Below are 27,025 nucleotides of genomic sequence, written 5' to 3'. Positions count from 1 at the left end.
TCCGCTGCGGCTGTGAGGGGCCGGGCAGCCCGGAGCGGGCTCTCCGCGGGCTCTCCTTCATCCCTGCGGGCAGCGGTGCCCGGGGAAGCTTCCGCGGCCCCGCCAGCTCTGGATGTGCCGCTGGATCCGCTCCCCGCCGGCTCCTCGGTGCCTATGAGAGCCGAGCAGGGAAATACTAAAATCATCCTCACACCGGCCCGCTCTGCAGGTTCGTGCTGTGGGAGAGGATTTGCACAGCCCTTGTGTAAGGGTGACAAGCAACTTCTCAGAGTCCAAGGAATTCCAAGAAAGCTGCTCCCCCATCCCAAAAGTTCTTGCTCACCTCAGGCACTAGTAAAATGCCCAAATTTCTGAACTGTAATTCCTGGTTCTCATTCTCAAAACGATTTTGAAAGTTTCTACCCAGCTGTTCCATAACACTAAGTTAAAAAAAGAATAGAAATGAGACTTTCTACTGATCTGCTTCATCCAATGACAGTATCGATACGAAAATTATTTCAGTATTAGAATTTAAATTCTTAGTTTTACTATAATTGTGTTTAATTTTTTTTTGCACTGAAGAAGTATAAAAATAAGCAGTGCCATGAATACAAATCCAGAAGCAACAGTTTGTTTCCTGCTACAAATGTCTTCAGAAATCAAATAAACTGCTACTGGTTTGGCATTTTGTGTTGCTTCATGTTTATTCTATTTTTTCACCAGATAATTTTGATTTAAAAATTTGAAACAGGTTTCAAATGAAACAGGTTTCCTCTGCTGAAACCCTTTTTCAAAGGAGAAATTTGAAGTTTATCTTTGCAGTGATTTTCCTAAAATGACTGAAGATGTTTCCTAGTTTCGGTCACTTCAACACACGTTGCTGCTGTTGCCAAAGGAATTGTTCCAGCCCACCAGCCCAGTTTGCTGTGCAGCAGGATGGAAGCTTGTATTGGCATAAGGGAGAAAAGACATGAGTGGCACATTATTCCTAGAGGATCTTAAAATTCTGCATTATAAATTAATAATATTTAAAAGGAAGAGAGCTTTTCTTGTGTTAAGACCCCTCACCTTGATATTTTAATTGCATCTTTGTAAAGCACCCTCTGAATAATCACATTGACTTTCCTCCAAACATGAAAATTACATGCTGTTTTGAAAAATAGTGACATTTTAAAAAAATACAGTTTAGGAATTAGAAGAGCATGTAATGCATGTACTAAGTATATGTAACTGTGGCTGGGTGCAGATTTTATTTCACAGAGCTACAGGGTGGGTCAGGTTGGAAGGGACCACAGTGGGGTTATCTGGTCCCACCTCCCTGCTCCAGCAGGCTCATCCTAGAGAGAACATGGAACATGCGTGTGTCCAGATGGTTCTGGAATATCTCCAGTGAGGCAGACCCTCACTGGACAGTCTGTTCAGGGCCTGGTCACTGCACAGGGAAGAAGTTCTGCCTCATGTCCAGGTGGAATTTCCTGGGCACCACTGGGTGTCCGTGGCCTCTGGTGCCATTGCTGGGCCCCTGGAGCGGAGCCTGGGCCCTGCTCTGCCCTCCCTGCAGACAGGGACACACAGGGACGGGCCCCTCTCAGCCCCAGCACCCTCAGCCTTCCCCAGGACAGAGCTGCCCCAGTCCCCAGAGCATCTTTGTGGCCCTCCACAGGACCCGCTCCAGGAGCTCCGTGTCCCATCCTGAGGAGCCCAGAGCTGGACACTGCTCCAGGGGAGGCCTGGCCAGGGCTGGGCAGAGGGGCAGCATCGCCCCCTGACCTGCTGGAAATGCTCTCTGGAAAAACGCCAATCACTTGTTTTTAAAATTTTAAAAGTTTAATAGTAATAAAGTGGTTATAAAAATAGTAATACAATTAGAGTAATAATAATTTGGACAATTTGAATTAGGACAATATGAGACAATAGAAACAAAGAGTTACAGACGTCCAGGTATCTTTTTCTGGGCAGCATAAGCCTGAAAAAGGACACACATTAACAGAGGATTAACCCTTAAAAGCAATAACCTGTTGCATATTCATACATCTCATACATGATGCATAAATTCCATTCAAACACAGGATTCTGTCTGGTCATCGTCAGCTTCTTCCTCATAATCCTAATGGTGTTGTCCTGCCCGAGCGAGGTGGGAAGAAGTTTATTCCTCCTGATAATGGAGCAATAATTCTCTTTCTCTGAAAGATTTAGGTGTCCTGTGACTGCTATCTCAGTGCGAGTCCCTTCTTTAGAAAAAAAAATATCCTACATAGCACAGTTTCTATTTTAACATTTTGTTATAATCTAAAACTATATTTAACATACTACTTAAGAGAATTAATACAGCATTACTTTCTAACATAACACATATAATATTCATTTTAATATCTGCGAAAAGCCAATCATAAAATATGCATTTTTCACGCTCTCCTTACACACCCCGGGACACCAGTGCCCTCCTTGTGCCCTCGGGCACAGTGCTGCTCATGGACAGCTCCTTGGCCACCAGGAACCCCAGCTCCTTCCCCACAGAGCTGCTTCTCCAGGCACTCAGTCCTGGCCTGGGCTGGTGCCTGGCACTTCTCCCTTTTCCCCCACTTTTTAATCTTCCTCCATAGGTGAAGGACCCTGCACGTGCCTGTGCTGAACTTCAGCCAGTTCCTCTGTGCCCTTCTCCCCAGCCTGCCCAGGTCCCTCTGGAGAGCTCACAGCACTCTGGGCTATGGGCACCCCTCCCAACTTTGTGCCATCAGCCCATGTTGATGTGATGCCTCCTCACAAATGATGAGGAGGCATCGACCCCTCATCAAAGTCATTGATAAAAGGGTTGAACAACCCTGGGGGACACCAGTGAGAGGTCTCCAAACAGATCCAGTGCCACTGATTATGACTGGGATTTTCCACTCAGCCAGTGCTCAGTCATCTCACTGCCCACTCATCCCATCCCGAGTTTCTCCAGGAGGATGTTGTGAAACACAGTGTTGAAAACCTTGCTGGAGTCAAGATGGACAATATCCACTGCCCTCCCTCATCCATCCATGCAGTTGTTTCATCACAGAAGGTGATCAGGTTCGTCGAGCAAACCTTATCCCACTTCAGATCAAGTTTAAACTCTCGCAACAAGCCCTTCTAACTCCTGGGCTAATATCCTTTTCTCCCTTTGAGACCTCTGTTTCTTTAAACCCTTTAGTGTAGACAGCAGAGATAAAATGTGATTTGTCATTTACATCAATCAATTCTGCATTTCCTTCTCTGTCCTTTTGGCCAGCATTAAAGTAGAACTGATTTAGCTGAATTCTCCAATCCCAGAGGCCCAACAGAACAGGCAAAGGATGGTAGCAGGAAAAAAGCAGCCATTTGGTCAATGTCTGATCCTCTCTCAGTTTTGCTGATGTTTTAACAGAGACCTTCATGACTTGAAGATAAATTAATCTTAAATTTATTATTTAGAAATGCTGTGAAGTAAAATATTAATGGTATCACTTCCATCCCTGGAGGTGTTCAAGGCCAGGTTGGAGGGGGCTTGGAGCAACCTGGTCGAGGGGAAGGTGTCCCTGCCCATGGCAGGGGTGGGATAAGATGGACTTTAATGTCCTTTCCATCAAAAATTTCACCATTCTGTGACTTCATGATTCTGTTGTTGAGTGGGTGTTTTATTTTTTTGGTTTGGTTTGTAAGGGGTTTTTTGGTGTGTTTTTAGTTTTTTTAAAACTTATTATTATTATTTTTTGCCAGGTGTTATTTAGTGGCGGGAAATTACAAATCTGAAAAACTGGTACAAATAACTTTATTTTAAGAACCGGGAGATTTCCACCGCTTTAAACAGGAAAAGGTTGCTTTGCTAAAACTGCATTTCCCATAGTGCACAAGGGCTCTCAGGGCTGGGTCAGCTGATCCAGACCCTGAAATGTTCTTTATTTCCTGGGCAGGACGTGGAAATGTTCGAGCGGCTCATCCTCCCTTCGTCAGGTGATTGAGAGGCCGGGGACCGCAATTCTGATTTCAGCAATGCCGAGAAGCTGAGCCGATTCACCTGCTCGATATTGGGAAAGGGATGCCAAGGGATGCCACCCTGCAGTCAGCCCTGGTCACCTCATGGGAACAGGTAGAGGGAATCCTGGGCTTCACCTTTTGTACCACACCTTCTTATTTTTCAAGTTTTGTTGCACGTTATTTAAAAGGGTTACCAGGATTCTTGATTAATTGATATTTTCTACCAGCTAATAAGTAGCCCAAAGTAATCATTATTTTTAAAGCTTGCTTTCTTTTATTCTTTTTGCATTTTTTTTAACAGAGGTTAAGAGGAAACTTTTAAAAGAAAAAAGAGTTTTTCCAGACTCAAGCTGAGGGTTGAGGACTTGGGAAAAATACACAAAATGTCTCCGGAAGGAAAAAAGCTTTTCAACATCATAATTTTGGGAGTCTCATTTATGTTTATATTCACTGCTTTCCAATCCTGTGGAAATATCGCGGTAGGTGTCACTTTCAATTCGTGCCACGTTTCTGTCTCAGTTATTTATCCTGGCTTGTCTTTTGTGTGCTCTAATGCTGCTTTATTTGGGATTTCCTAATGTGCAAGATACTTTGACATTTATCTTCTTTTGGTTTAGTTTGAAGTAGGTTAATGTGTTTAACCAAATAATTCTGCAGGTTTTCTCTTTAAGATAGCATAGCTATATATAAAACTGAGCCTGATTGCTTAGAAAGTAGAAAAATAATCTTATAAAATCTTTGAGCTTTAAAATAGTGTCTGCTTTAACACTTGTGATGTTAGACAATTGAATTACACTGAGCCTTGCATATTCTGTATTGTCCCTTTCAAAATATTTGCCTAAGTTATTATTAACCATGCTATTATTAACGGATTTTCATAAGCTAATGAAGTAGATATTGAGGGGGAGTATGAGGATAACACCTGACAAATAGATTTCTACAGTTGCTAAACTGCCAAGTCACCTTCCAGCTGAAAGAGTTATTTGCTGCTATTTAGTATCTCTTTGCAGAGCAAAAATTGAGCACAGCATAATCTAAATTTACTGTTACTATTTAAATTTTGGACTCCTGTTACTGCCAGATTTAACCCTTTAACTTCCTGAGCTGTATTGTTAGTTCTGCTCCTGCAGAGCAGTTAGATTTCAACATCCCCTTTGAGCCCACAGGTCTTAATGCTCTTTTCTTGCATGCAAGAAGGATCCTTGCTGGGTTCAGACAGATAAATGTCCTTCACTGCATTACAGAAAATTACAGAAATATTTAGACAGAATATTACAGAATAATACAGAAATATTGCAGAAATAGCTACTTGGGGTAGTTTTTGTAAGTTCCAGTGGAGTGTGATACTTTCTGTGAGCTCTCACGGGCAGCCCAGTGATCTCAGAAATTCTGCAATGAATTCAGCACCTCACTGAATCGGACTTAGTGATCATGCAATCATGTAATTCATTGTCATAAAAGACTTTACAAGTGACTTTCAATCAGATCTGCCTGCCCGTCCAACTAACTGCATGGTCTCATGATCACTAAAGCTGATTCAAGGGGAAAAAAAGCAACAGGGGGATAACAGGAAGCTGAAAAGAGTGGAAACTCTTATCAGAGATTCATAGTTAGGTCAAGTTAAGATTATTCTGAAGCTTCTCGTTTTTTCCCCACTTTTAAAATTAAGATAGTCATACATATCTACATAAGAAAGGTCTTAAATGAAACAGAAGTTTTGTGAAGTATTTTATCTAACTTATGAAATTATGATTTAATAATCAAGTACTAATTCCTTCTTCAAACATAGATGTTTCCTTGCCAAGTATCTCCTGCATCTTTGTTGTGGAGGTGGTGTGAGTTGTAATTAACATTTTAAATCCTTTTAAGTACTTTGTAGTGTCTATTAATGAGAAATTCTGATGTTTGATACTGACTTCAATTTTTCAAGATACAAAATAGATTCTAACATATTACAATGTATGATCTTCTCCTCACAGCAAACTGTTATCACGAATTTAAACAACACTGACTTCCATGGCAGTGGCTACACGAGGTAATTACACAGATTTTCTTCTTACTTTGCTTCTTGCAGGGTGAACTTAGTTACAGTAGAGAGACACTCTCAAGAGATTGCAGAGTTCTGCTGACTTCATAATTTATTGACACACTTAAAGCAGTTTAAAACAGGCTTCTCACAGTTCTGCTCTGAATTATTTCCAGTTGAACTACATATCTGGTTTGCATGTTTTCTTTGTGGGGTGAAAAACCACTGTCATCACATTCTCAACATTTTACCTTAGGAGGCAGAGAAGGTGGAATTTTAAAAATAAATAAAACTGCTAACTCAGGCCTTGGTTGTTTGCTTTTGTACACTGTGTTTGTGTAGGACAGGTGGTGTGGATCACCTCTCAGGAAATACAACTCAGGTGTGAAAGGAGCAGTCAGAAAGACAAGCAAAGCCACAAAAAACCATTCTCGTTGCACTGGCAGAGTCAAACTTGTCAGGCATGATCAGGGACCTTTTGCATTCCAAATTAATCTGTCCTGTAGGAAAACCTCACTGCTCCTTTGAAGGGTTTACTGTCTTAATTTAAACTAAAAATGCCACTGGCACAAAATATGTCTGTAAAATTTCTGTGGTGTATCTGACAGAAGATGAAAACCTCACTAACAGATAAACGAGGTTCTAGAACATTCTCCTCTAGACTTAGAGGGTACAAAATCCACTAAGTGCTGTTCAGGCAGTTTGACAAATGCATGCTGTAAATTCCAAGATTTCATTGCCTGCAGTAGTTTGGGACTCTACTCAGCAATCCAGGGAATATTGTTCACTCCTGTATTCCCACGTGGAGTGCCATGGGTGAAGGGAACAGAAAAAAGTAGGGAAATAAACGATTGAAGTTTTGCTGTTAACTTATGTATGTACTTAACTGGATATTTTGAAATCCACTGATCACTCTTAAATCATATTTTGGCCTATATTTTATTTTAGGTATTTAATACTCTTTGTTTTTAATTTTTGTAGCATGTCCATTATTTATGGAGTATTGTCTGCATCAAATCTTATATCACCTTCACTGGTTGCAATAGTGGGACCTCAGTTCTCCATGGTTATTAGTGGTGTGTTTTATAGGTAAGTATTAATTTTGAGGTTTTTCCTGCTTCCTTGGAAATATTTCTGTAATTTTTTCACATCTAAGGCTCCTATGCCATACATGAAATTGTACTGGCTAAGCAAAGCCTCTCACAGAGATACTCCAGGTGGTTAACTGCAGAGTACTTCAGCCTGCTGGAAACAGCACATTTTTTTCCACATAATTTCCAGACTTTGCTGACTGTGGAATTGAGGTTATAGTCTCAGATTAATGACAATATAAAAAAAATTCTATGTGCTTAGAAGGGTAAAAAGATTTTTCACATGCAACCTGTTTTTTAACATTCCTTAGGAGAGAATAGCTGATTTAGAAGCACCTAAGTGCTTTAATCTGATTGTTAAAGAGCATTGTTCACTTTAGGTCAGTATTCAATGAACTGATCTCTTCTGTTCTAGCCTGTACATTGCAGTCTTTATCCAGCCAGCTACCTGGGCTTTCTACACTGCCTCTGTGCTTATTGGCATTGCAGCTGCTGGTAAGCATTGTTCTTACTCTGCTGACTATTTTTTATGAGATTTGAATACACCTTTAAAATATTTTTATTTCCTGAGCAATATATTCTGTCTGTTTCAGTCCTCTGGACAGCCCAGGGAAATTGCTTGACTGAAAATTCTGATGAAAACACCATTGGAAGGAACAGTGGAATATTTTGGGCACTCCTACAGTTCAGGTAAAGTTTATTTGTTAATTCGTTTTTTTTTGGTTGTGTACACATTCTGCCTTTTACACATTTTGCAGTGAAAATGACTCCCCTGGGACCTTGCAGTCAGTGGGAAGGAGAGGTGGAAGCAATATTTTTATTGGTGCTGTGCATTACAAAACAGAAAATGAAAGAAAGCTGAGTATTGCAATCTCAGCTGCTAAAAAGATATATTTCTGTTAGGGGACCATTTGAGGGATGTAACAGCAATTTTGGTTGTGGAGGGCTGTTCTAATTTGTGTCCTTTATTGAGGGAAAAGCTGGTTCTCACTGCCAAGGTGAAGATACTAAAGTTTGACCTGGCAGTCAGAAGCCAGAAAAGAAACCTTGTTTTTGATGGCTCTCTGATATTAAACTTTGAGTGCTGCTCAACTAAAAAAATCAACAAAAAGCTCAGCATCAAGAAGGGCAGTGAGAACAAGGCAGGGAATGCTGTGTTGTGGCCATTAAGTGTTTTGTGCGGAGATAGTTAATGCCTCTCATGGGAGTGTAATACAATTAGGATATAGAGAAAAAAATGAAATTATACAAGAAGATAGAGCTGGTGGCTTGAGGAGAGACTGAAAAGGCTGGGACTCGTTCCTGTGGAGGAACAGCAGCTGAGGATGATTATACCAAAATGTGGGCAGCAGGGGAGCTGAGTGTGGAACTATTGCTCACCAAATGCTGCTGTGCTGAACTGGGGTCACTGGGTGAGAGTAGGGAGGGACTGGTTTGAGACAGATAAAGTGCTTTTTACAGTGGGTGATTAAACTTCTGGAGCTTGCAGCCTTGGGAGTGTGTAGAGTTGGATGCTGTGAGCAGGATTGAAAAGGAATCAAACAAATTCAAGGGAGGTAGGTGCACAAATGGTTCCTGAAGAGAGATCCTTTTACCACCTCTAATGCAGCAGTTCTGAATATTCTCCCAGAATATATATCTAGGGGATAACCAGGGGAATGAATTGCAGAAGTGCTTAGGGTGCTGAGCCTGCATTGCTCATTCTGCTGTGGGGATCCAGGGCTGGGAGAGCATCAGCCTGAACCAGCATGCATTTGTCAAAGTTTGTGTTTCTAAAGTTTTCAGTTCCAGAATTAACCCCTCAGTATGTTATCAGAGTAGCAAATTCCACAAACCCACCTGATTGTGGGTTTTACAGTGAGTAAAATACATGGGTTAACAAGAGGAAAATTGGCTTTAAAACTGTTTAAAAACATTTATTCAGAATGTCTGTATTTTGGGAAATGGTAGTTAGGGACACAGAATTTCCTTGAGCTGAACAATCCTTCAGACAAAACACATGACGCTGCAGAGGAAGTATTACAAAATCACCTCCAGAAATATGTCAGCTTTCTAACCTACATGCTTCCAAAATTAGAAGCAGCTTAGATGCAGATTTCTTCATTTTTGCCACCACCTTGTGTCTTGATTGATAAAAATGAATAGCCAGCATTTTGGGGCAGAGTCCTCAAATTTGTTTGAGTTTTATATAGAAGCAGTTGACATGGAGAGTGACTCATGTCTTTATTTCTTTCACAATTGCACAGCTTGGGGATTTTTCTTTATTTCTTTCACAATTGCACAGCTTTGGGGTTTTTTTGTTGTTGTTGTATAAAATAGTACTACTGTGGTGCTACTACCCTAATATTTTCATAGCATGTATTGTTGACCTTTATTCTTTTTGTTTTCAGCTTGATTTTTGGAAATCTGTACATATACTTGGCTTGGCAAGGAAAAACTCACATATCAGGTGGGTACTGCTTGTTTATGTGGCTAACCTTTAAATACAGTGCCATGAATTAATAGATGAAATAATGAACTCCAAAGGGGCAGGAAGCTTATACAAAAGCAGAGTTGTTTTTTTTCCTTCCAGTTAATTGTAGGTAGTCTCTTCTTGGAGATTTTCCACAATAGCTGCTCTGGGGTTTTCCCTGTGCAGACACATTTGTGCCAAAATACACCTGGGAAAGGTGTTCTGGCTGTATGTGTAATATTGTACACACTATTGCAAAGTAAGCTCCTGGTGTGTTCTTTAAATCAAATTGGAGATTGATAAAGCTATAAAATAAAGGAAAATAAAGGAAAACCATCTCAGTTTTTACTTCATGTCTGCATTAATTGTGCTGGCACAAAGCACTGTTGGGGGCAGAGGCTGAGATGAGGCAGCACTGCTGGGAGACTGCAGAAAGAACTCTCTTCCTTTCTTGGCATAGTTTATGAGATGAACTTCCTGATGGGATTGTAATTAATACTGTATTTTTTCCATTTGATGTTGTGCTTGACTGGCAAAGAGCAGGAACTGAGTAACAGTAGATTTTATTCATGTTCTTGAGCTAGACAGTGTTGAGATTCTGGTTTTAAACCAAAGATTTGTGTCAACTGTTTAGGCCAAGCAAAGTAGGGGGGTGGAAATTCACTAAGAAAAGTGGTGAAAATAGATTTTCATAACCAAAAATGAGTGCTGCTGGGAAGGCAGTGCTCTGCAAACAGATAAGTTTGATTTTCCTGTTCCATAATTAGTGATAATTTTCCTTATTTAGTCCTTATGTTGAATATCTACTAGAATGGTCAATTCTTTTAACCTTTAACAGATGATTTAATTCTGCTCTGGTCAATCAGAAATAAGATGTTGACTTTTAAATGATAATTATCAGGTTTCAGAAAGAACAGAGAGAACAGTTCACTTCTTGTTTCTATTAGCTCCATCTTTTCAGGTTCTCCACAAATACAGGTTTGGTGATGACACACTGGCTAAATTTAAAGGTCATTTTCTGCATTCTCTCACCTGTAATACAAAGGTTTAAATGTTATTGGAAATACTGGAGACCCTTTGAACCTGGGGGGGGTCTCAAATTCTGTGCATTCCAAACTTCACTGCTCTGCTAACCACAGAACAGAGCAATTAACTATGAGGCAGTTCTGCTGTTACATTTCCCTCCATCTTAAATATCTTGAGATTCCTCTTTATCAGAAAATTTTATATCAAACCCTAACAGCATTTAAAAATCAAATAGCATTTAAAAATCAAATCTTGTTTTACTACTTATATAAAAATAGCAGAATCATTTCAAGCTGTGAAGCAACCCTTCTCTTTTTGGATATGTGATCATACCAAGTTATTTTTAGGACAACTTTGCAAGGGGGAAGTAAATACAAGCATAGGTAATATCTTCAGGGTCATGCATTAGTTCAGTCACAACTGTTTGCTGTTACTGGCTTTTTTCCCTCCTTAATACTGGTAATTGGGGGTGGCTTTAGTATTATATGTGACTGTGCTGCAGTAACAAACTTTTTAGCAGAGTTGCCTCCTCCAGCTGCTGTGACAGTTACTGAGGTTTTGGTGGTTTTAATGCTTACAGTTTATGATGTCATGGTTCTGATGCTGGTCAAGAGATTCTCTTAGAAATCTGAAGGGGTTTGGGGCAGTTTATGTCCAGTCTGAATTATATAAGTCTTCAAAAATGTACTTTCTTCTGCTAATAATTTATGCGCTTCCTTTAATTGGCTGCTCCTTGGTCATTGCCTTTGCATGGCAGAGAATGCGAGGGACCTCTTTAATTTGCTGATATTTTATTAGCACCATAAAACTGAGACAGGAGTTTGCCAGCAGCTCCATGTGGAAGGTAAGCTAGAAAATTAGTGTGTGTTAAACACTGTAGCATGTGTGTGTTAGTTGTTGGAAGGTAGCTGGATTGGTTTGGATCTCTGCTGCACATCTGCTCATGGCTCTTGTTTGTTTTTCCACAGAGAGTGATCGCAGAACTGTCTTCATTGCTCTGACTGTTATCAGTCTTGTGGGCACAGTTCTGTTCTTTCTGATTAGGAAACAAGAGGACACAAAAGCTCCAGGGGATGATGATTCCACTAATGAAATCCTGGGGGAGAGCTCGTAAGTGTTGATGGCAGTAAATGTTGTCACAGCTCCTGGTTTGTGCTCCTGCTCCGCAGAGGAACGCTGTGCATTCACTTCCCCTCTGTGCTGGGAACAGGAATCTTATCAGCAATCTGGTGGATTCACGGATTTAACAGAAAAGTGTCTGTGTTTTAACAATGAGAATATATGAGAAATAATGTTCTTGATATGGCATATTCTCAAGGGTGAAGTTCAGTACTGCACATGAAGTTTTTCCTTTGATGAGCAAGTGCCCTGCAAAAATAACCTTCACCTCTTCTCCAGTGATTATTATTTATCTTGCCCTCATCAGCCCATTTGAAAGGCTGGAATAAACAGAAAATACTCCTTTTTTATAGATTGTTTTACAAACTAGAACATGTTTTTTCTTATCTTCTCTAAATATATATTCCATCCTGATAAATACATTAGAAATGCACAGTTACACAGATTCAGTGCAGTTTTGCCTGAGGCATCAGCTTAAATATTTTTGCTTTATTTAAAGAACAATGAAAATGTTAGAAAAACATCAGTGAGCATGCCTGTGGAAAAAATGTTGAAAGCTAAAAATGTTCGAAAGAAAGATTCTATTAAGCAAGCATTCACTAGTGCAGGCAGCAAATAGATTTTGTGGTTACTTTAGATCTCAGAAACTTTTAAAAATACATTGACATATTCCAGTAGAAAATGTACAGAAAGTTTGAAAAACGAAGGTGCCTTCCAGCACAGCAATAAAGTGATTATTCTCTTCCATTTTGACCAAGTAATTTGTTTACCCAGGTCTGCACGAAACAAAATGATGAGAGCAGTGGCTGCCTTCAGTAAGTACAATTTCACATAAGAGTTGCTTCAGCAGAACCTGGCATCTCTCTGTGTTTGTGCTGATGATGTGATCATGTACAAACCACTTCAATCACATACCTGAGTGGTCCAGGAGAGATTTGGAGTGTTCCTCCTTTGATGTGATTTCAGATCCAAACTGCTTTACAACAGTGTCCTTGTACAGATGAGCACAAAAGGAGCAGGTTACTCCTTGGGAGAGGCAATGAGACTGAAAAATAAATATGAACAAACATATGAAGATAAAAAGAAGTCAAATAGGTTGTTTGATTTTGTCACCAGTTAACAATTTAGAACTGAAGCATCTGCAGTTCCCTTTGAAGCTTGATATGTTCTGCCTGAGACTGTTAAGTTTGTTGTGAGGATGTGGAGATCTTCACTGCAAATCTATTTATCCTTTCAGGAGACAGTTGCCATGAACTGAGAGTACAAAAGTACAGAGAGCAGAAAATTGTGTGATAATTGAAAACTGTGTGTCTCCTCTTTAAGATTTCCCCCGCTGCATTTCTTACAAAATACAATTTTTGGATGGCACATTTCTTCTAGGTGGGAGATTGGGGTTGGTTTATTTGACACTCTGCTGTAATAAACAGTAAAGAAAACTTTAATACACAGTTTGTATAATAACCAATTTTTGCTTTAAGCAAAGAGCAAAAGTAACTGTAGATTATCTTAGTAGTATCCTCAGAAGTTTTATTAATTTTCTTTATTATTTCCTTACAGAGAAATCTATTACTCTGAGCTTCACCAAAGAGATGCTGCTTCTCAGTGTTACCACAGCCTACACAGGTATGAAGCCAGCAGAGTTTCACCATGGAGCACTGGCAGGCATTGTTTGGAATTTTAACCCCAGACTGGAATTTTAATCCATATCTCTGAACACATTATTTGGATATTTTAATTAATTTTGGGTTACTCATCATGTTTCTGTGTCCTGGGAAGGAGGAGGGGTGCATGCAAACCTGCAGGTGCTGGTTCAGTAAAGTTCTAGGTTCCAAAGTGAGAGGCAAAATTTACAGAGCTGGCTTTTATGGGATTTGATATTGCACTATCAGTAGTTTGGAGGTTGTTTAATGCAGCTGTATTGCATTTGAATTAAAGGATTGTTTGTACATCATCCCTTCATTAAGCCATGGGAGATTCCCAATGCTCTTCATTTTAGTCTTGGTTCTGTTGGGAACCAGTTTAGTAATTTCCAGCTGTTTTTATCAATAGGATTTGCTGTGGCAAGAGGTCTCACTCTTTTTAGCAACTTTTACTTAAATTTGGTCTGCCATCCTTGGACCAATGTATGAGTTATAAAATAAAAATGTATTTTTGCCATATAAGTGATTCTTCCACCAAAAAACCCTATAAAATCCTTGAGGGTTTTTTGGGGGGCATTTCTTGCTCCTTAATTGGCTTCAGATACAGTTTTTTTCATGCTCAAAATAGGTTTTTTTATAAAATAGATGTACTTTCAGAACCTAAGCTCTGAGTAACCATTAGGAAAAATTATTGTGAAAAGAAAAATGTAGATGTGAACAAAATATCAACATTACAGTTTACAGCAGCTCCCGGTAGAGAAACAGGAGGAGTAACTCTGGAGTTGGGTTGCTCCAGCCACTAATCTGAGTTACAAATTACTTCACAGCATCTCCAGTGTTGTGTTAACCTAGATTAATTCACATGAATTCCTCTGGGGATGGGAATGTGGAGCAAGATAACAAGGGAAGGTTTTGCCTGAATATCCTGAAATTTGGGTTTACAGGTGGTGTGAAAATAAATCAGTCCAGACTGGGGAAAAAAATATCTGCTGCCATCTTCTGGATCTGGGTTGGTGTTGCTACTTTCTGTAGGAAAACAGAAAATTCCCTAAGGCCCACAAGGGTTTTTTATTCCAAAATTACTGGGTTTAAGATGCTCCAAGTGCCCCCCTGTTATTGAAGCCATGCAGTTCACTCAGGCAGGGCAGGGTGAGCTGTACCAGCATTTGGCTGTAGCCAAAAAGCAAAGGATATAAATGAGAAAGTTATTTTAAGCTGTTTTTCTTTGTTTAGGAGTAACATTTTGTGTTGTTTTAAATACACTTTTTTATTGAGCTGGTATTGTTATATTAATGGTTGCTCATGGTAATGTTAGCTGGGTCAGTGGTGTCACCTTTCCTTACACTAATGGCAATAGAAAGGAAGAAAGAGGATTTAAAACAAATAGCAGTTGTTCTTTCTCAGCTTAAATTCATTATATATGTATAAAAAAGTTCATTTTAGGATTCTTAGCTCCTTATTGGTATTTGAGGCTGCAGGAACTTTTAGGAATGCCATAACTTGAAGGGGGTGGGAATCCTTAAATGAAATTGTGCCTTATTTCTTTAGTTACTTTGTGTTATGTCACATAGCATTTTGTATTTGATAAAATTACAGAGTTTTTGTAGAAGTAGAAATATAAACTCTAGGTTTATATTTGTTTAATATAACCAAATATAAGCATATATAGAGGTTTATTATAAGCAAATATAAACCTATATTTTATATATTGTTGAATATAAACATTTTAGGTGTTGGGTCAAGAGCAGCAGCACTGAACCTGAGTGCCTGTGACACCAATTAGTGTCACTTTCCTAATGTGGTTTTTAGGAACTGGTGTAGAAGAATATAATAATTACATCGTTTAAAATTCCCTCATTGCTTTTATTACCCACATCTAATTTAAAGATATGATTTGAAATATTCCTGAGGGCAAAACAGCCTTTAGACATAAAGATTTTTTCATGACTTTTATGAGGGTGCATCTATCACTTCTGTTTGGTTTCCTTCCAAGGTTTGGTGTTAACATTCTTTTCTGGAGTGTATGGAACCTGCATTGGTGCTGTGAATAGGTTTGGCAGTGAAGAGAAAAGCCTGATTGGTCTCTCTGGTATTTTTATTGGTGTTGGAGAAATCTTGGGTGAGTCTAAACTTGCTACTTAGGCTGATGCAGTTATTCGAAATGTTTTGGGGTTTTTTTTGTGTTTTACTCAATAGTGTGTTTGGAGCTTCCAGCAATAATTATGTGAGCACAAAATGAAACAGTAGCAATATAATTGGCACTGTGGTTCCTCAGTGCACTGTGAATTATACCTTACACTCTGTAAAGTAGATGTAGACCAATTCTAATATCCTGCATTTCTCTGTGGAGGAATAGACAGACTTCAAATGTGAGAAACACTGGGCTGCAGTGTTATTAGGGAATTGAAACCATTTTGCTATTTTAAATAGTATTATGTTTGCATTTTTATTGCTCCTTGAGTGATATAATTTTAAAATTTTTGAATAAATGCTTACACTAAGGATTTCTTTCTTTAAAAAGTTTGCTTGTGTTAAATGAGATGTGGTATTTGAATAAATCTGGCTACAGGTAATATTCATTAAGTAAATATTTCTTTTTTTCTGTAGACTCAAGCACTGAGGTGTTTAGCAAAAAACCACAGTTCATTAGCAGCTCAGATCCATTGAGTTGCATGTTTTTCAATTAAGAGCTGAGCACAGGCTGTCTATTTTCACTTAGTGATGTTGCAATACTGAGCTGCTGGTTAAATACTTGCCAAAAGGTGAAATACGTTCATCAGCACCCATCTGATCAATCTGCTGCCCCCATTTCCCTGGCAAACTCCTTGGGGCTGTTTGCATGTCAGTCAATCTTTGTTATCCAGTGTGGGAACATTTATAATTTAAATTGTCAGTATTTAAATCTCCACTTCTGATTGAATTCTCTCCTCTTTTCTGCTCCTGCAGGGGGAGGAATCTTTGGCTTGCTGAGCAAGAAGAGTCGCTCTGGCAGGAACCCAGTGGTGATGCTGGGCATCCTTGTCCACTTCATAGCCTTTTATTTAATTTTTTTCAACATGCCAAATGATGCCCCCATTGCTCCTATGGAAGGAACAGATCAAGTTGCTTATATGATTCCAAGGTATGTGGGATTTTTTTTTGCCTTTGGCTGCTGTAACTCAGGATGTGCATAAAACAGCTTGTTTCTCTACAGAAAATTTCTTGATTTTTTTTTTCTGTGTAGTGACTAACTCCCTGGAAAAAGCTTTCAGGAATTCTGTTTTTGTTAAAGGTAGATATTCCACCAGTGTGCACCCAATTTAGGAACTTGAATGGCATAAGAATAAAAAGCCTGAGGATGAATAATAGCAGTTGTGTCACTTGACAACTGATGTTTCTGACATGTAGCACAATAGCAAGACCAGCATCTATTGTAGTGGGTGTTAAGAATTCAGTTTATTTTAAAACAGTCTTGGGCTCAGTTTTACATCAGGGAGCACCAGCTTTGCCCTGTTGCACTGGTTTTTAAAGTCTTCCAGTGCTTATTGTCAAATTCCACTTGGTGTGACTGCAGCCTGTCCCTTACAGCACTCAGTGCTTGGGGGAAGAATATAGAGAGCTTTCTTATCTCATCATGACAACTTTCTTTTGGGCTGTATTTTTACCAATTTCTGTGAAAATCCTGTACTGTCAGTTTTGCAGACCCAGCTGCTAACTTGCAATTCTAAGCATTTGTGCCTGTGCAGGTGACTGGTCTTAGCTGGAGTATTTTTCTGCCAAATGAATTGGTATTTCTCTGACATTCCTGCAGATTTTTGAACTCACCATGTGCCTCAGCTTTTAATCACTGCTGTGTGGGTTTTGTGGCTCCAAGCACTGAAACCTTATTTTAGTGGTTCTAATTCAGTGCAGAATTGACTGCAGGTAACAGTAACAGAAGTCTTGGCATTCAAGAAATTAAAGCTGATGAAATTACTCCTTTTGCCAAGTCAGGCATTCCCAGCTCTTTTCTAGGGAAATTAAAAGTGTGATAACTTTCTTCCATTCCCACTTTCCAAATGAGCCTGCCAGAAACACTTTATAGATGTGTGAGCTGTTTGAAGGAATGGCTTTTAAATTGGAATTGCTTTCTCCTGCAGCAAAGAGGTGGCCATGCTCTGCAGCTTCCTGCTGGGGCTGGGGGACAGCTGCTTCAACACCCAGCTCCTCAGCATTTTGGGATTCCTGTATTCAGAGGACAGTGCTCCTGCCTTTGCCATCTTTAAGTTTGTTCAGGTATTGCCTAAAACAGCTTTTTGGAAGTAGGATTATTGGGTTGTTACTGAAATACTGGGTTGGGCTTTTTAATCAGCTGAGAAAAATGTTTCTGCAAATTATTTCATGCTGAATTTTGGTGAAAAATAGGTTTGTGAAGCTGGAAACAGTTTCTTAAAGCTTTGTCTCTGTTGTTTCTAGACAAAGTGATAAGAAATACCAGAGATTTTGGTAGTGGTTTTACCATTTGAAATACCAGCTTGCAATGCTACAAACACTTTGGTGAGCATTTTCTACAGCTGAATGCTGTTTAAATAACAAGTAAAAACTAAATCTGTTGTGGGACATGCTGAGACATATGTTGAGGTATAATGAAGCCTTAAGATTCTCTGTCTATACAAGAGCATTCTGAGAGCTTCATATTAAACTGTCTCTATGTCACTTTGATAATCCTTCTGTAGCAGCACCAGCCTGGAAATCTCCACTGATAATCTTTTTCCCTTTGTTTTTCCTCTCAGTCCATCTGTGCTGCAGTTGCCTATTTCTACAGCAACTATTTCCTGCTGCAGTGGCAGCTCCTGATCATGGTGCTGGTGGGATTCTTTGGAACAATCACTTTCTTCACTGTGGAGTGGGGAGCAGCAGCAGCCCTGGCTGCCCGTGGCTCTGACTACAGCAGCATCTGATCCCTGTGCCAGGAGGAACAGCACATGGGATTTGGGAAGTGTCAAAAAGGTGAAAAGTTGCCGCAGAGGTTGAGCTGGAGGAAGCTGCTACTTCAGTCCAACTGAATGTGAAACAGGAGGGGAAAAAATGCCACATTTGAAAGGCTTTTATTCCTTGCTTTGGCCATCTGAGCATGGTATTGTGTTGTTAAAAATCTGGTATTGGGAATGGAAGGAAATGTAGGGACCCATGTATTGAACAATTCTCTTCTGAGATGTCCCTTTCAGAATGTAATTGCCTAATTTCACTCTACCATGCACTACAGAATTAGTTTGGGGTTTTGTCCCTTAAATTATTTTTCCTATATTCTAGTTCTGCAGACATTTGAATTCCTGTATTGAATGAGTGATATTTTTATAAGGTAGATTATATTGCAGATCCTGTGTGCAGAGCTGAGAAATCAATTTGGCATTGAATTTTTCAACAATTAGATGTGAGGAAGTATTTCTATGGGAAATGTTGCCTTATTCTGTATCCCTCAGCTCCTTGTTTCCCAGCCATTTGTTTATTAATCTATTTCATGTGCTTAAGTTGTCAGGTCTGTGGGTTTTTTTTTTGTTTGGTTGGGTTTTTTTCTGTTGTGGGCTTTTTTGGGTTTGGTGTTTTTAATGTTTTTTTGGTCAGGAAGTCAATCAGGTTATAGTGTGACATGATAGATTTTTATAAAAATTTGAAGAAATCACCCCTGGCCATCTTAAGGCTGGGATATCAAGGTGAAATATTGATGGTGGAAAACAGCTTCTGGCTCAGCATCTCAGAATTGAGCTGTGTTGGGAAAGGTGCTGAACCTTCCTCAGGGTATTGCTTTATGAAGGACCATAATCCAGAGCTTCCCTCCCAGAATCCCAAATAATTCTTTTGAGTTCAGTAGAATTTTCATCAGTGATGGAAATCTGTGATGGGAGCACTAAGACAACTTTAAAAAATAGAAATAGTCTCAGAATGTGAACTGTCAGAACAATATTGCAGTGTTTATTCTACTGCATAACCTGAAACACTTGTCCTAAGTTGTTTTATTCAGTCTGTTTTGGGAAAATTGAAGTGTAATTGAAGTGTAATCTTACTTCACCAAATAGGAAAGCAAGGTTACGGGCACAGTAACTGAATTTTAATCCAGAACTGTTATAGGTGATGTAACAGGCAGTGACTGCAGCTCTCCCTGACTTCATCTGCCTACATAAAACTCTGCTGTACTTGCAGTTGTGCTTGTCTGGTGGGCAGAGAGCAGGCATGGAACACTCAGAAGGTGTTTTTAGACACTCCATGGAGTTATTTTTAGAAAAGTACAATTCACCAACCTTCTTTTATGCCCGGTCAGAATGTTAATGCCTTGTCTTTAAAGACAAATTTAAAAAAACTGTTTTACATGTCAGTAGCTCCCACGTGTTGTAACTGTGTAGGAGCTCCCAAGGTTAACCCTGGGGAGGGAGGGTGGCATCTCCTGTGACATTTGCTGTCACTTCTGCTCTCCAGGAGCAGTGTCACAAGTGGAGCACAGCCAAACAGCCGAGGGGCATCTTTTTACAGGGATAGAGAAAGGGATTTTTAAATTCACAGCAGGTTTTTGCTGTGAGATTAGCAAGGTGTAAATGGGGGGATTAGAGGGCACCTGAACATCCAGCAAGCTGAGAAATCTGGGAGGACAAGCAGCAGAGAGAGGTTTGTGTGCATTCCCAGGAGATTTAATGAATGATGTAAAAGAGAATGAGGCAGAACATGGATTTGAGTGAGGGGTTACCAGAGCCATTCCAATCTGTCAGGCAGCCTGAAAAAGCATTCAGTGCTCAATCAATATGTGATTAATGGGACCAGCAGCACTGCAAAGCCTCTCTCTCTCCCACTCCTGTTATCCTGCAATTTGCAGCATATGATTTTTATATACTGAGCACTACAAATGTGTGGATTAAAGGGTGCTGCCACTGATTAAAATTCTCTTGTTGCTACACATTTGCGTTTTCTCCAGAGTACCAAAAGGGATAAAGAGCTTTTTTTTTCCCAAATAGGGAATTACTGATTTTTTTTTCCCTCCAAACCCTGTTCTCCCCATCACCTTAATGACAGCAAAAAGACTTGAAAGTTCACAAGGAGCAGTTTGGGGAAAAAAATGATTTTTGGATCTTGTGGTGATGAGTAACTTTTAAGTGCTTTTTAAACAATGTCATTTAATTGTAAGTAGGTTATGGCTCTCATGAGGTTGCTTTTTAAATTGACCCCTTTTAATTATGAACTTCTGTGATGTTCATTTGCCATATAAGAATTATATGAACTATTTTATTAGAAATTTAAAGTGCTAAGTTTATGTAGTTTCAAAAAGCATTTTGAAACCAACTCAGAGGGATACTAATGAACAAGGACTTGTGGGTTTTCAGTACCTCTGTGAATCTGATGCTTTGCTTTTTTACTTTTTTTCTTTTTCTCTGTTCTGGTCTGACTCAGTATCAGATAATCTTAGAAAGCTGCTCAGAACTATTTATAGGGTCATTAAAGGGAAATATTATTGCTCTGTGACAAGATGTACAAGAAATCATGGCACTCTCCAAGCTGCATCATGGATAGCTATTCTTTTTTACAATTAACTATAAAAGTATTGCTTTGACATTTGATCTGAAGAGAGAGGCCTCAGTTGTTCAGGCTGCTGATGACATATGATTGCTTTTTACTTATTTATATTTCTTTAATGTGCCAAGAGGTGAAAGATCCTCTCCAATGTATACAGCTGTTCATTTGGTTGAAATTTTTGGTGTAGCAATATAAAGAACAGTAACACTGACATCCATTTATGATTCCATCTCTTAATCTGTTAATCAGCATTTACCAGGCATGAGGCTGCAGCCCCTTCATTTCACCTCAGTGGCCTTTGAACAATTTCATGTTAATCTGAATTGGGAGCTCACTATTAAATAAAGAGGGATTTGAAAAGAAGGATTTTGCTTTATCTGTGAGTTTGTTTTATATTATAGATTTCATCTTTATAAACAAAATTATACATGAAGTTGCTTTGGTTTATTAAAAAATCCTCTTTCATTTTTTCCCCTCAATCTTTTAGGGTGTTACTAAGGTGTAATATCTTGATTTAATATCACATCCTCATGTTTTTCAAACAAATGCTAAACAGGAAATGAAAACTGCTTTTCTTGACAACTGAGTGCCAAATAAACTGCTATAAATTAGCCTTCAATGAATCTCATATAAACATACCTGTATTTTGTCTTGCCAGTTGGTTTTCATTTTGGTACATGGATGCGTGGACTGAGAATTTCCAGAACTGTGGACTTTCTTCCTAATTAATGATGTGGTTTTACTTTGTGTAATTTAATTACTTTTGTGTAAATTTAATTAGATACAATCCACGTTAGCAAGTTGAGATAAATAAGAGAACCATTTATAAACTAATTTTTAAAAAATTATTCAAATCTATAATTTTGTGCAGGTACTGCCAAACTCTTAAGGGGTATAAAAAAATTCCAAACAACCAGAACCCTCAAAAATCCTTGACCAAGGTCCCTATCTTAGCAGAAACCCTTCTGTGGTACAGCTATAAGAAACAAGAAACCTTGTGCTGGTGAGTTCTTGGAATGTTTGTGACCATTTTAAAATATACTGGAGAGAGAACTTCCTGGTGGGGTTTGCTGTGATTTATGGAAAAATAATTCAAGTGTACAAGGCCCTAAGTTCAGGACCACTGAGTTAATAGAAGTTCCTCTGGACCTTCTTGGAATTCCACAAGTTTACTGCGGCTGATGAATGTGGTTCCCTGGACTCCAGCCTAAGTGCCAGCAATTAATGCACAGAGGGGTGTGTGAGCAGAGCACGAAATTCTGTATTTCAGGGCACACATGAATTGTTTGCTGGCAGTATAAATAGGAAATGCGATGTTCAACATCGTGCCAGGAGCCACAACACCCACCTTGGACCCAGACTGTGCAGGAGTGTTAGTCAAGGCATGACCTTACAATCACAACCATTAATTTTCCTGGTGAAATGTGTTTGAAGGCTTTATCCACACCTCTGTTTTCCTTGGAGACCCACAAATGTTAATTAAATGGCAGCAGCAGTTAATACCATGTTTTCCTTGATCCCTGTCTAACATGCAGGTAGAAATAATAAAAGATGGGATGATTTAGAGATGGAGCTGAACTGGGAAGTTTGCTGCTTTACAAGCACCTTGCCCTTTTGATATGACCATGCTGGTTCAAAAACAAGATTGAGACTCATGATTATCATGGATAAATTCAGAATGGTGCCTTGATAAATTTCTTTTCAGAGGTTCAGTTAGCACCACAGAGAAGCACCACTAAGAGTGGGGAAAACTTCCTTAAAATGCAATAAAGAGCAAATCTGGAAGTGAGAATTAGTCTCAGTGGGCGCATGAAGGGGGTGCTTTGTTCAATTCAGTTTTTGTGCATCAGAAATTGAGATTTCTATGTAGTTCATACTGCCTCTGTTAAGTTTGTTATCTCAGCTGCTGAGAGTCTTCCTCCAAGCTCTCCTTTCTCTTTTATTTACATTTTGACACTGTGCAGAAGTCTAAATGATGGCAACTTTTTTACCTTTAAAAGGTGTCCTTAGGCTGATAATTGGGAGCAGGCTCACACAATGATTATCCCTAATGGAACTCTGATTTCCAGTGAGTGTACCGACTCTTCCTTTCATGGTCACAGGCACGCAAATAAAAGTGAATTACAGACATTGTTTTTGTTAATGGGCTCGTTAAGTTGTCGGGATCGCTCTTGTCACTGTTTCAGGAGAGAGACTCAGTCTGAAGGATGGCTCTTGGAAGGGCTTTGTAAGAGCCAGCTCAGGGAAGTGAAGTGGTTGGTTGAGGGCTAAGGAGCCCTTTGGAAATGCTTCATTCTGGTCTGGGCACACCTGTGAAGTGTCTCAGGGAAACCAGGGGCTGCTTCACCTTGGCCTGTTCCCTTGTCTTGTCTGAGAGCCCATCCTAAGGAAACACATGCTGTTCTTGAGAAGTGTCTAAATGTTGGTTTGGGGCTAATTTTTTGTCTGTTTCCTCTCCCAGTATCCTCTCCCACAATTTCAGTTCCTTTCCTTTTAACTCGAGTGGTCTGGTCTGAAAGACTCCAGAGAATCAATCATGGAGTGCTTGTGTCCTCTTTATCTAAATTTAAATGTGGCTGTGGAGGGCTTTGTCCAGGCTCAAAGTCAGGATTCAGTGCAGGCTCCATCCTGCAATGAGGCGAATGGAGGGAGCAGCAGGGAGCAGCTCTGCTGCCTTGTGGTGTTGTGAGGGTCCCCAGGATGAGGGAGAGATGAGAATTTGACTCCATGTTCTCAGAAGGCTGATATATGATATGATACTATATATATTATATTATATTATATTATATTATATTATATTATATTATATTATATTATATTATATTATATTATATTAATTATATTATATTATATTATATTAATTATATTTTATTATGCTATACTAAAACTATACTAAAGAATAGAGAAAGGATACAGACAGAAGGCTACAAAGAATGATCATGAAAACTCCTGACTCCTTCCAGAGCATTATATTACATTATATTATATTATAGTCTATATTATAAGAAATGATATACTAAAACTATACTGAAGAAAGAGAAAGGGATACATCACAGGGCTAGAAAAGAATGAATAATAAAAACCCGCGACTGACTCAGGGAGTCCGACACAGCTGGCTGTGATTGGCCATTAATTAAAAACAATTCACATGTTTGGATAAACAATCTCCAGACCACATTCCAGAGGAGCAAAACTTGGAGAAACTGAGACTTCTCATCTTCCCAGGAGAAGAAATCCTGGCAAAGGGATTTTTCAGAAAATATCGCGGTGGCAGCTGCCTCTCATGTGGCTGGGTAATACGTGAAATAATTCAATTGCAGAGGTGAAGATGCTCAGGGTAACAAGGAGGAGGCCAGGACAGCTGAATTCTGCCTGCTGCAGTTTTCCCTCGAGATTTAGTAATATGCAGATGGGCCAAAATCCACCGTGGTTTCACCAGTGTGATCTTTGGATGGCCTTGGCATTCTGATTTCTGAGGGGAAGGATCTGTATTCAATACCTGACTATGCAATCCTTTATGTGAACAAATAGAAAAGAACCTTGCAGGTTAACTTTTGCTGTGCACAGCCCTTTGAGTCTTGGATAAAAGGAGATTCAGGAGTTTGCACTTCAAAGTTAATCATGAAGGGAGGAAAAAATAGAAGGTTTGTGCCTTAAATGAAAAAAAAAATTAGTCATTCTGTCACATGAAAAGGAAATTGCTATTTAAGGTCACTTAGTGAAATTAGCTTCAATTAAGCATCCTTTCTAAATACAGTGCTTGTTGTCAGAGCCACTCATCTTGTGGTAATGCCTGACCTGCTGAGTTTATGATTATTAATCTGTGTAAAAAAAAGCAACCCTAAACCCCCTAAAACCAAACAGGTTATTATCTGTGTAATCAGCTGTTGAAAGGAGCTTACCACCATACATCACTATTTGTTTTGTGCTCACAAAATTGTGACTGACAGAGCATTGGTTTCACAGCTCCAGAGCTGAGTGATGGTGCTGAGGAGGTGTTTCCTCAGCTGGAAATAACTCTGAGCTGAGTTTTTGGGCTGAAATCAGAGGAGTGGAGAGAATCAGAAGCTGCTGGAGTGTCCCTGCTCTGTTCCCAGCGTGTGCCTGATGGAGGAAAGCACAGCAGGGAGTGCTCATCCTTTCCCTCACTGCAATTTCTCCAAATGCTCATTTAAAATTTGCAGGCCAAACTTCTTAAACTGCCTTTCTTCCCATTATACCTATTCCTGTAAAATATCTGTAAAAAAATCCGTCACTGTGCTTAGCCTGACACAGGGCAAACCCAACACATTCAGCTGCTGCTCCCATCTCAGTGCTTTCTCTGTGTGTAGGTGACCCAGCCTTGGAATTGGCTGCTCCTCTTCCCTGCAGGGCTGGGATTCAACAGGCACCTGTGCTGTAATTGGAAGTTTTGGAGAAAATAGGACATGAGTGAGCCTGAAAGATGAGTGTTCCAGTGCTTGCATTCATCTGCCACCCTTACCCCGCTGCAAGAGAAAGAGAGCAGCGATCACAGGCACATCTTGATGGCATTTATGAGTAATTATAATAATTATACTTGACAAGAGCCTAATTCTGCTGATTCTCAGATGTGTCAGTGAGACACGAAGCGCTGCCCTTGGCAGGGACAGGGACAGGGCTGAGCACCCGTGGGTGTTCAGTGGGATCAGCTGGGACTGTCCCTGCCCACAGTCCCAGTTCCACAGACACAGGTGTCTTGGTTTGAACAGACAGGTGTCTGCTAGGGAAGGCAGGAGCCTCCCTTGAAATGGAAAATGTAAACCCCCTACCTATAAATTATTATAATTTTGAAATTAAGGGGCTCTCAGGCAAAAATATGGGAATTGGAATAACAGTTCTTTACTAGGAAAATCAAAAATTACAAAGGCAATAGTACAAAAAAGAAAACAAAGAGAGTCAGAGCAGGAGCTGCTCCCCTGTGTGTCAGGGGGTGGCACAGCCCCATCCCATGGGGGCTCAGCCCTCCTGCAGTGCCAGCTGTGCTGCTGCTGGAGCAGGGATCCTGCACAAGGGGGGAGTTTTCCTCTGCAGCTCCAGGGCTGCTGCAGATGGGCCTGGGCTCCCTCTGGCAATGCAGGGCAGCAGAAAGCTGCTCCTCTGGCAATGCAGGGGGCAAAGGCTGCTGTGCTGCTCCAGGCTCAGATTGGATCCAGGTAGGAATGCTTGGCTCCTCCCCTGGGCGCAGCATCTCCCCATGGGATGCTGGAATTGGATCAGCCATGCAGGGACACTCAGTGGCCATGGACAGCAGAGATCTCCTGGAGGGAGGGTTGGCTGTGGGAGAGATAAAGAAAACTGCCCAATGAACAGAAGAAAACAGCCCCACCTCCAACACATGGCAAATAGAATACACACATATCTTACAACCCAGGACAACCAGAAGGAAAATGACTGCAAGGGAAGGAGAGGGCATTATGCATGCTGGGCTTTACTTCATGCAGAAAGCAATTGGATTTTAAGTTTGCTAGCTGGTAGAAATGTTTATGATGTCGTGCAGCAAACAAATAAACCACCGGTGGTGGAAATTGCTAGGGGAGGATGGCTTAAAATGCTTCAAGGCTGAAAAGTTCATGTTCAAGACTTCTTTTTTTCCTGGATAAAACAGCTTCGTGCTGAGGCTCATCCTGGTGTGTTTGTATTGCTGTTGGTGAAGGTGCTTGTTTGGGAACCCTGTGCCCTTGCTGGGGGTGGCACTGCCTCAGGTGTTGGGCAGCTCCACCTGCCTTGGCAGCCAGGAGTGCTTGGGGAACCCAGTGGGTCTGCTGAGGATGGAACTCCAGGCTCATGGATGCATTCCTGGGACTGGAACAAGGCCATGGACAACCAGACATTTTTTTTACCCACTCTGAGCTTTTTCTTTCACCAGGCAGGGAAGATTTTGCTTGGCATTGGTGACTGGGCTGGTGGAAGGGCTCTGAGGGCATAAACTGGGCAGTTTTACACACCCCAGTCTGAAGTGTGGGGGGGAAAAAATATATGCATGGTTTTTCTTGGCTTTCCAACAGCAGCTCGCCTCCACTGTGGGAGTGGATTCACTGCAGGATCAAAGCCAAACATTTCAGTTTGTGAGGGAGCCCAAGGCTGCAGCAACATGTGGTCAGGAGAGGTTGGTAACAAGGCAGGTGAGAAGCAGAGGGGAGTGCTAAAATATGTAGGAGGAAAACAGGAGGATTAT

At 40.2% G+C, this 27,025-nt stretch overlaps 1 protein-coding gene across 1 annotated transcript; it reads left to right on the top strand.

The window, feature by feature from the left end:
* Positions 1–3,898: 3,898 nt before the first annotated feature.
* MFSD11 (major facilitator superfamily domain containing 11) lies at positions 3,899–21,448 on the top strand. Its single transcript, XM_031059974.1, has 15 exons — positions 3,899–4,069; positions 4,259–4,281; positions 4,327–4,436; positions 5,937–5,992; positions 6,965–7,072; positions 7,490–7,569; positions 7,668–7,764; positions 9,465–9,523; positions 11,521–11,662; positions 12,446–12,486; positions 13,229–13,294; positions 15,305–15,430; positions 16,258–16,432; positions 17,430–17,565; positions 18,063–21,448. The coding sequence occupies exons 3-15, from the start codon at positions 4,341–4,343 to the stop codon at positions 18,228–18,230; spliced, it is 1,350 nt and encodes a 449-aa protein (XP_030915834.1). The 5' UTR covers positions 3,899–4,069; positions 4,259–4,281; positions 4,327–4,340; the 3' UTR covers positions 18,231–21,448.
* Positions 21,449–27,025: the final 5,577 nt, after the last annotated feature.

The sequence above is a fragment of the Geospiza fortis genome, unplaced genomic scaffold (genome assembly GCF_000277835.1).
Source record: "Geospiza fortis unplaced genomic scaffold, GeoFor_1.0 scaffold244, whole genome shotgun sequence".
Taxonomy (NCBI): domain Eukaryota; kingdom Metazoa; phylum Chordata; class Aves; order Passeriformes; family Thraupidae; genus Geospiza; species Geospiza fortis.
The sequence above is the reverse complement of the archived record's forward strand: the minus strand, read 5'-3'. Positions and strand labels throughout refer to the sequence as shown.

Bases quoted from the DNA above. Each gene is read 5' to 3' on its own strand.
- MFSD11 (XM_031059974.1), top strand. From the start codon at position 4,341: ATGTCTCCGGAAGGAAAAAAGCTTTTCAACATCATAATTTTGGGAGTC. The intron at 4,437-5,936 runs GTAGGTGTCACT...TTCTCCTCACAG, and splicing joins AATCCTGTGGAAATATCGCG to CAAACTGTTATCACGAATTT. The intron at 12,487-13,228 runs GTAAGTACAATT...ATTTCCTTACAG, and splicing joins GAGAGCAGTGGCTGCCTTCA to AGAAATCTATTACTCTGAGC.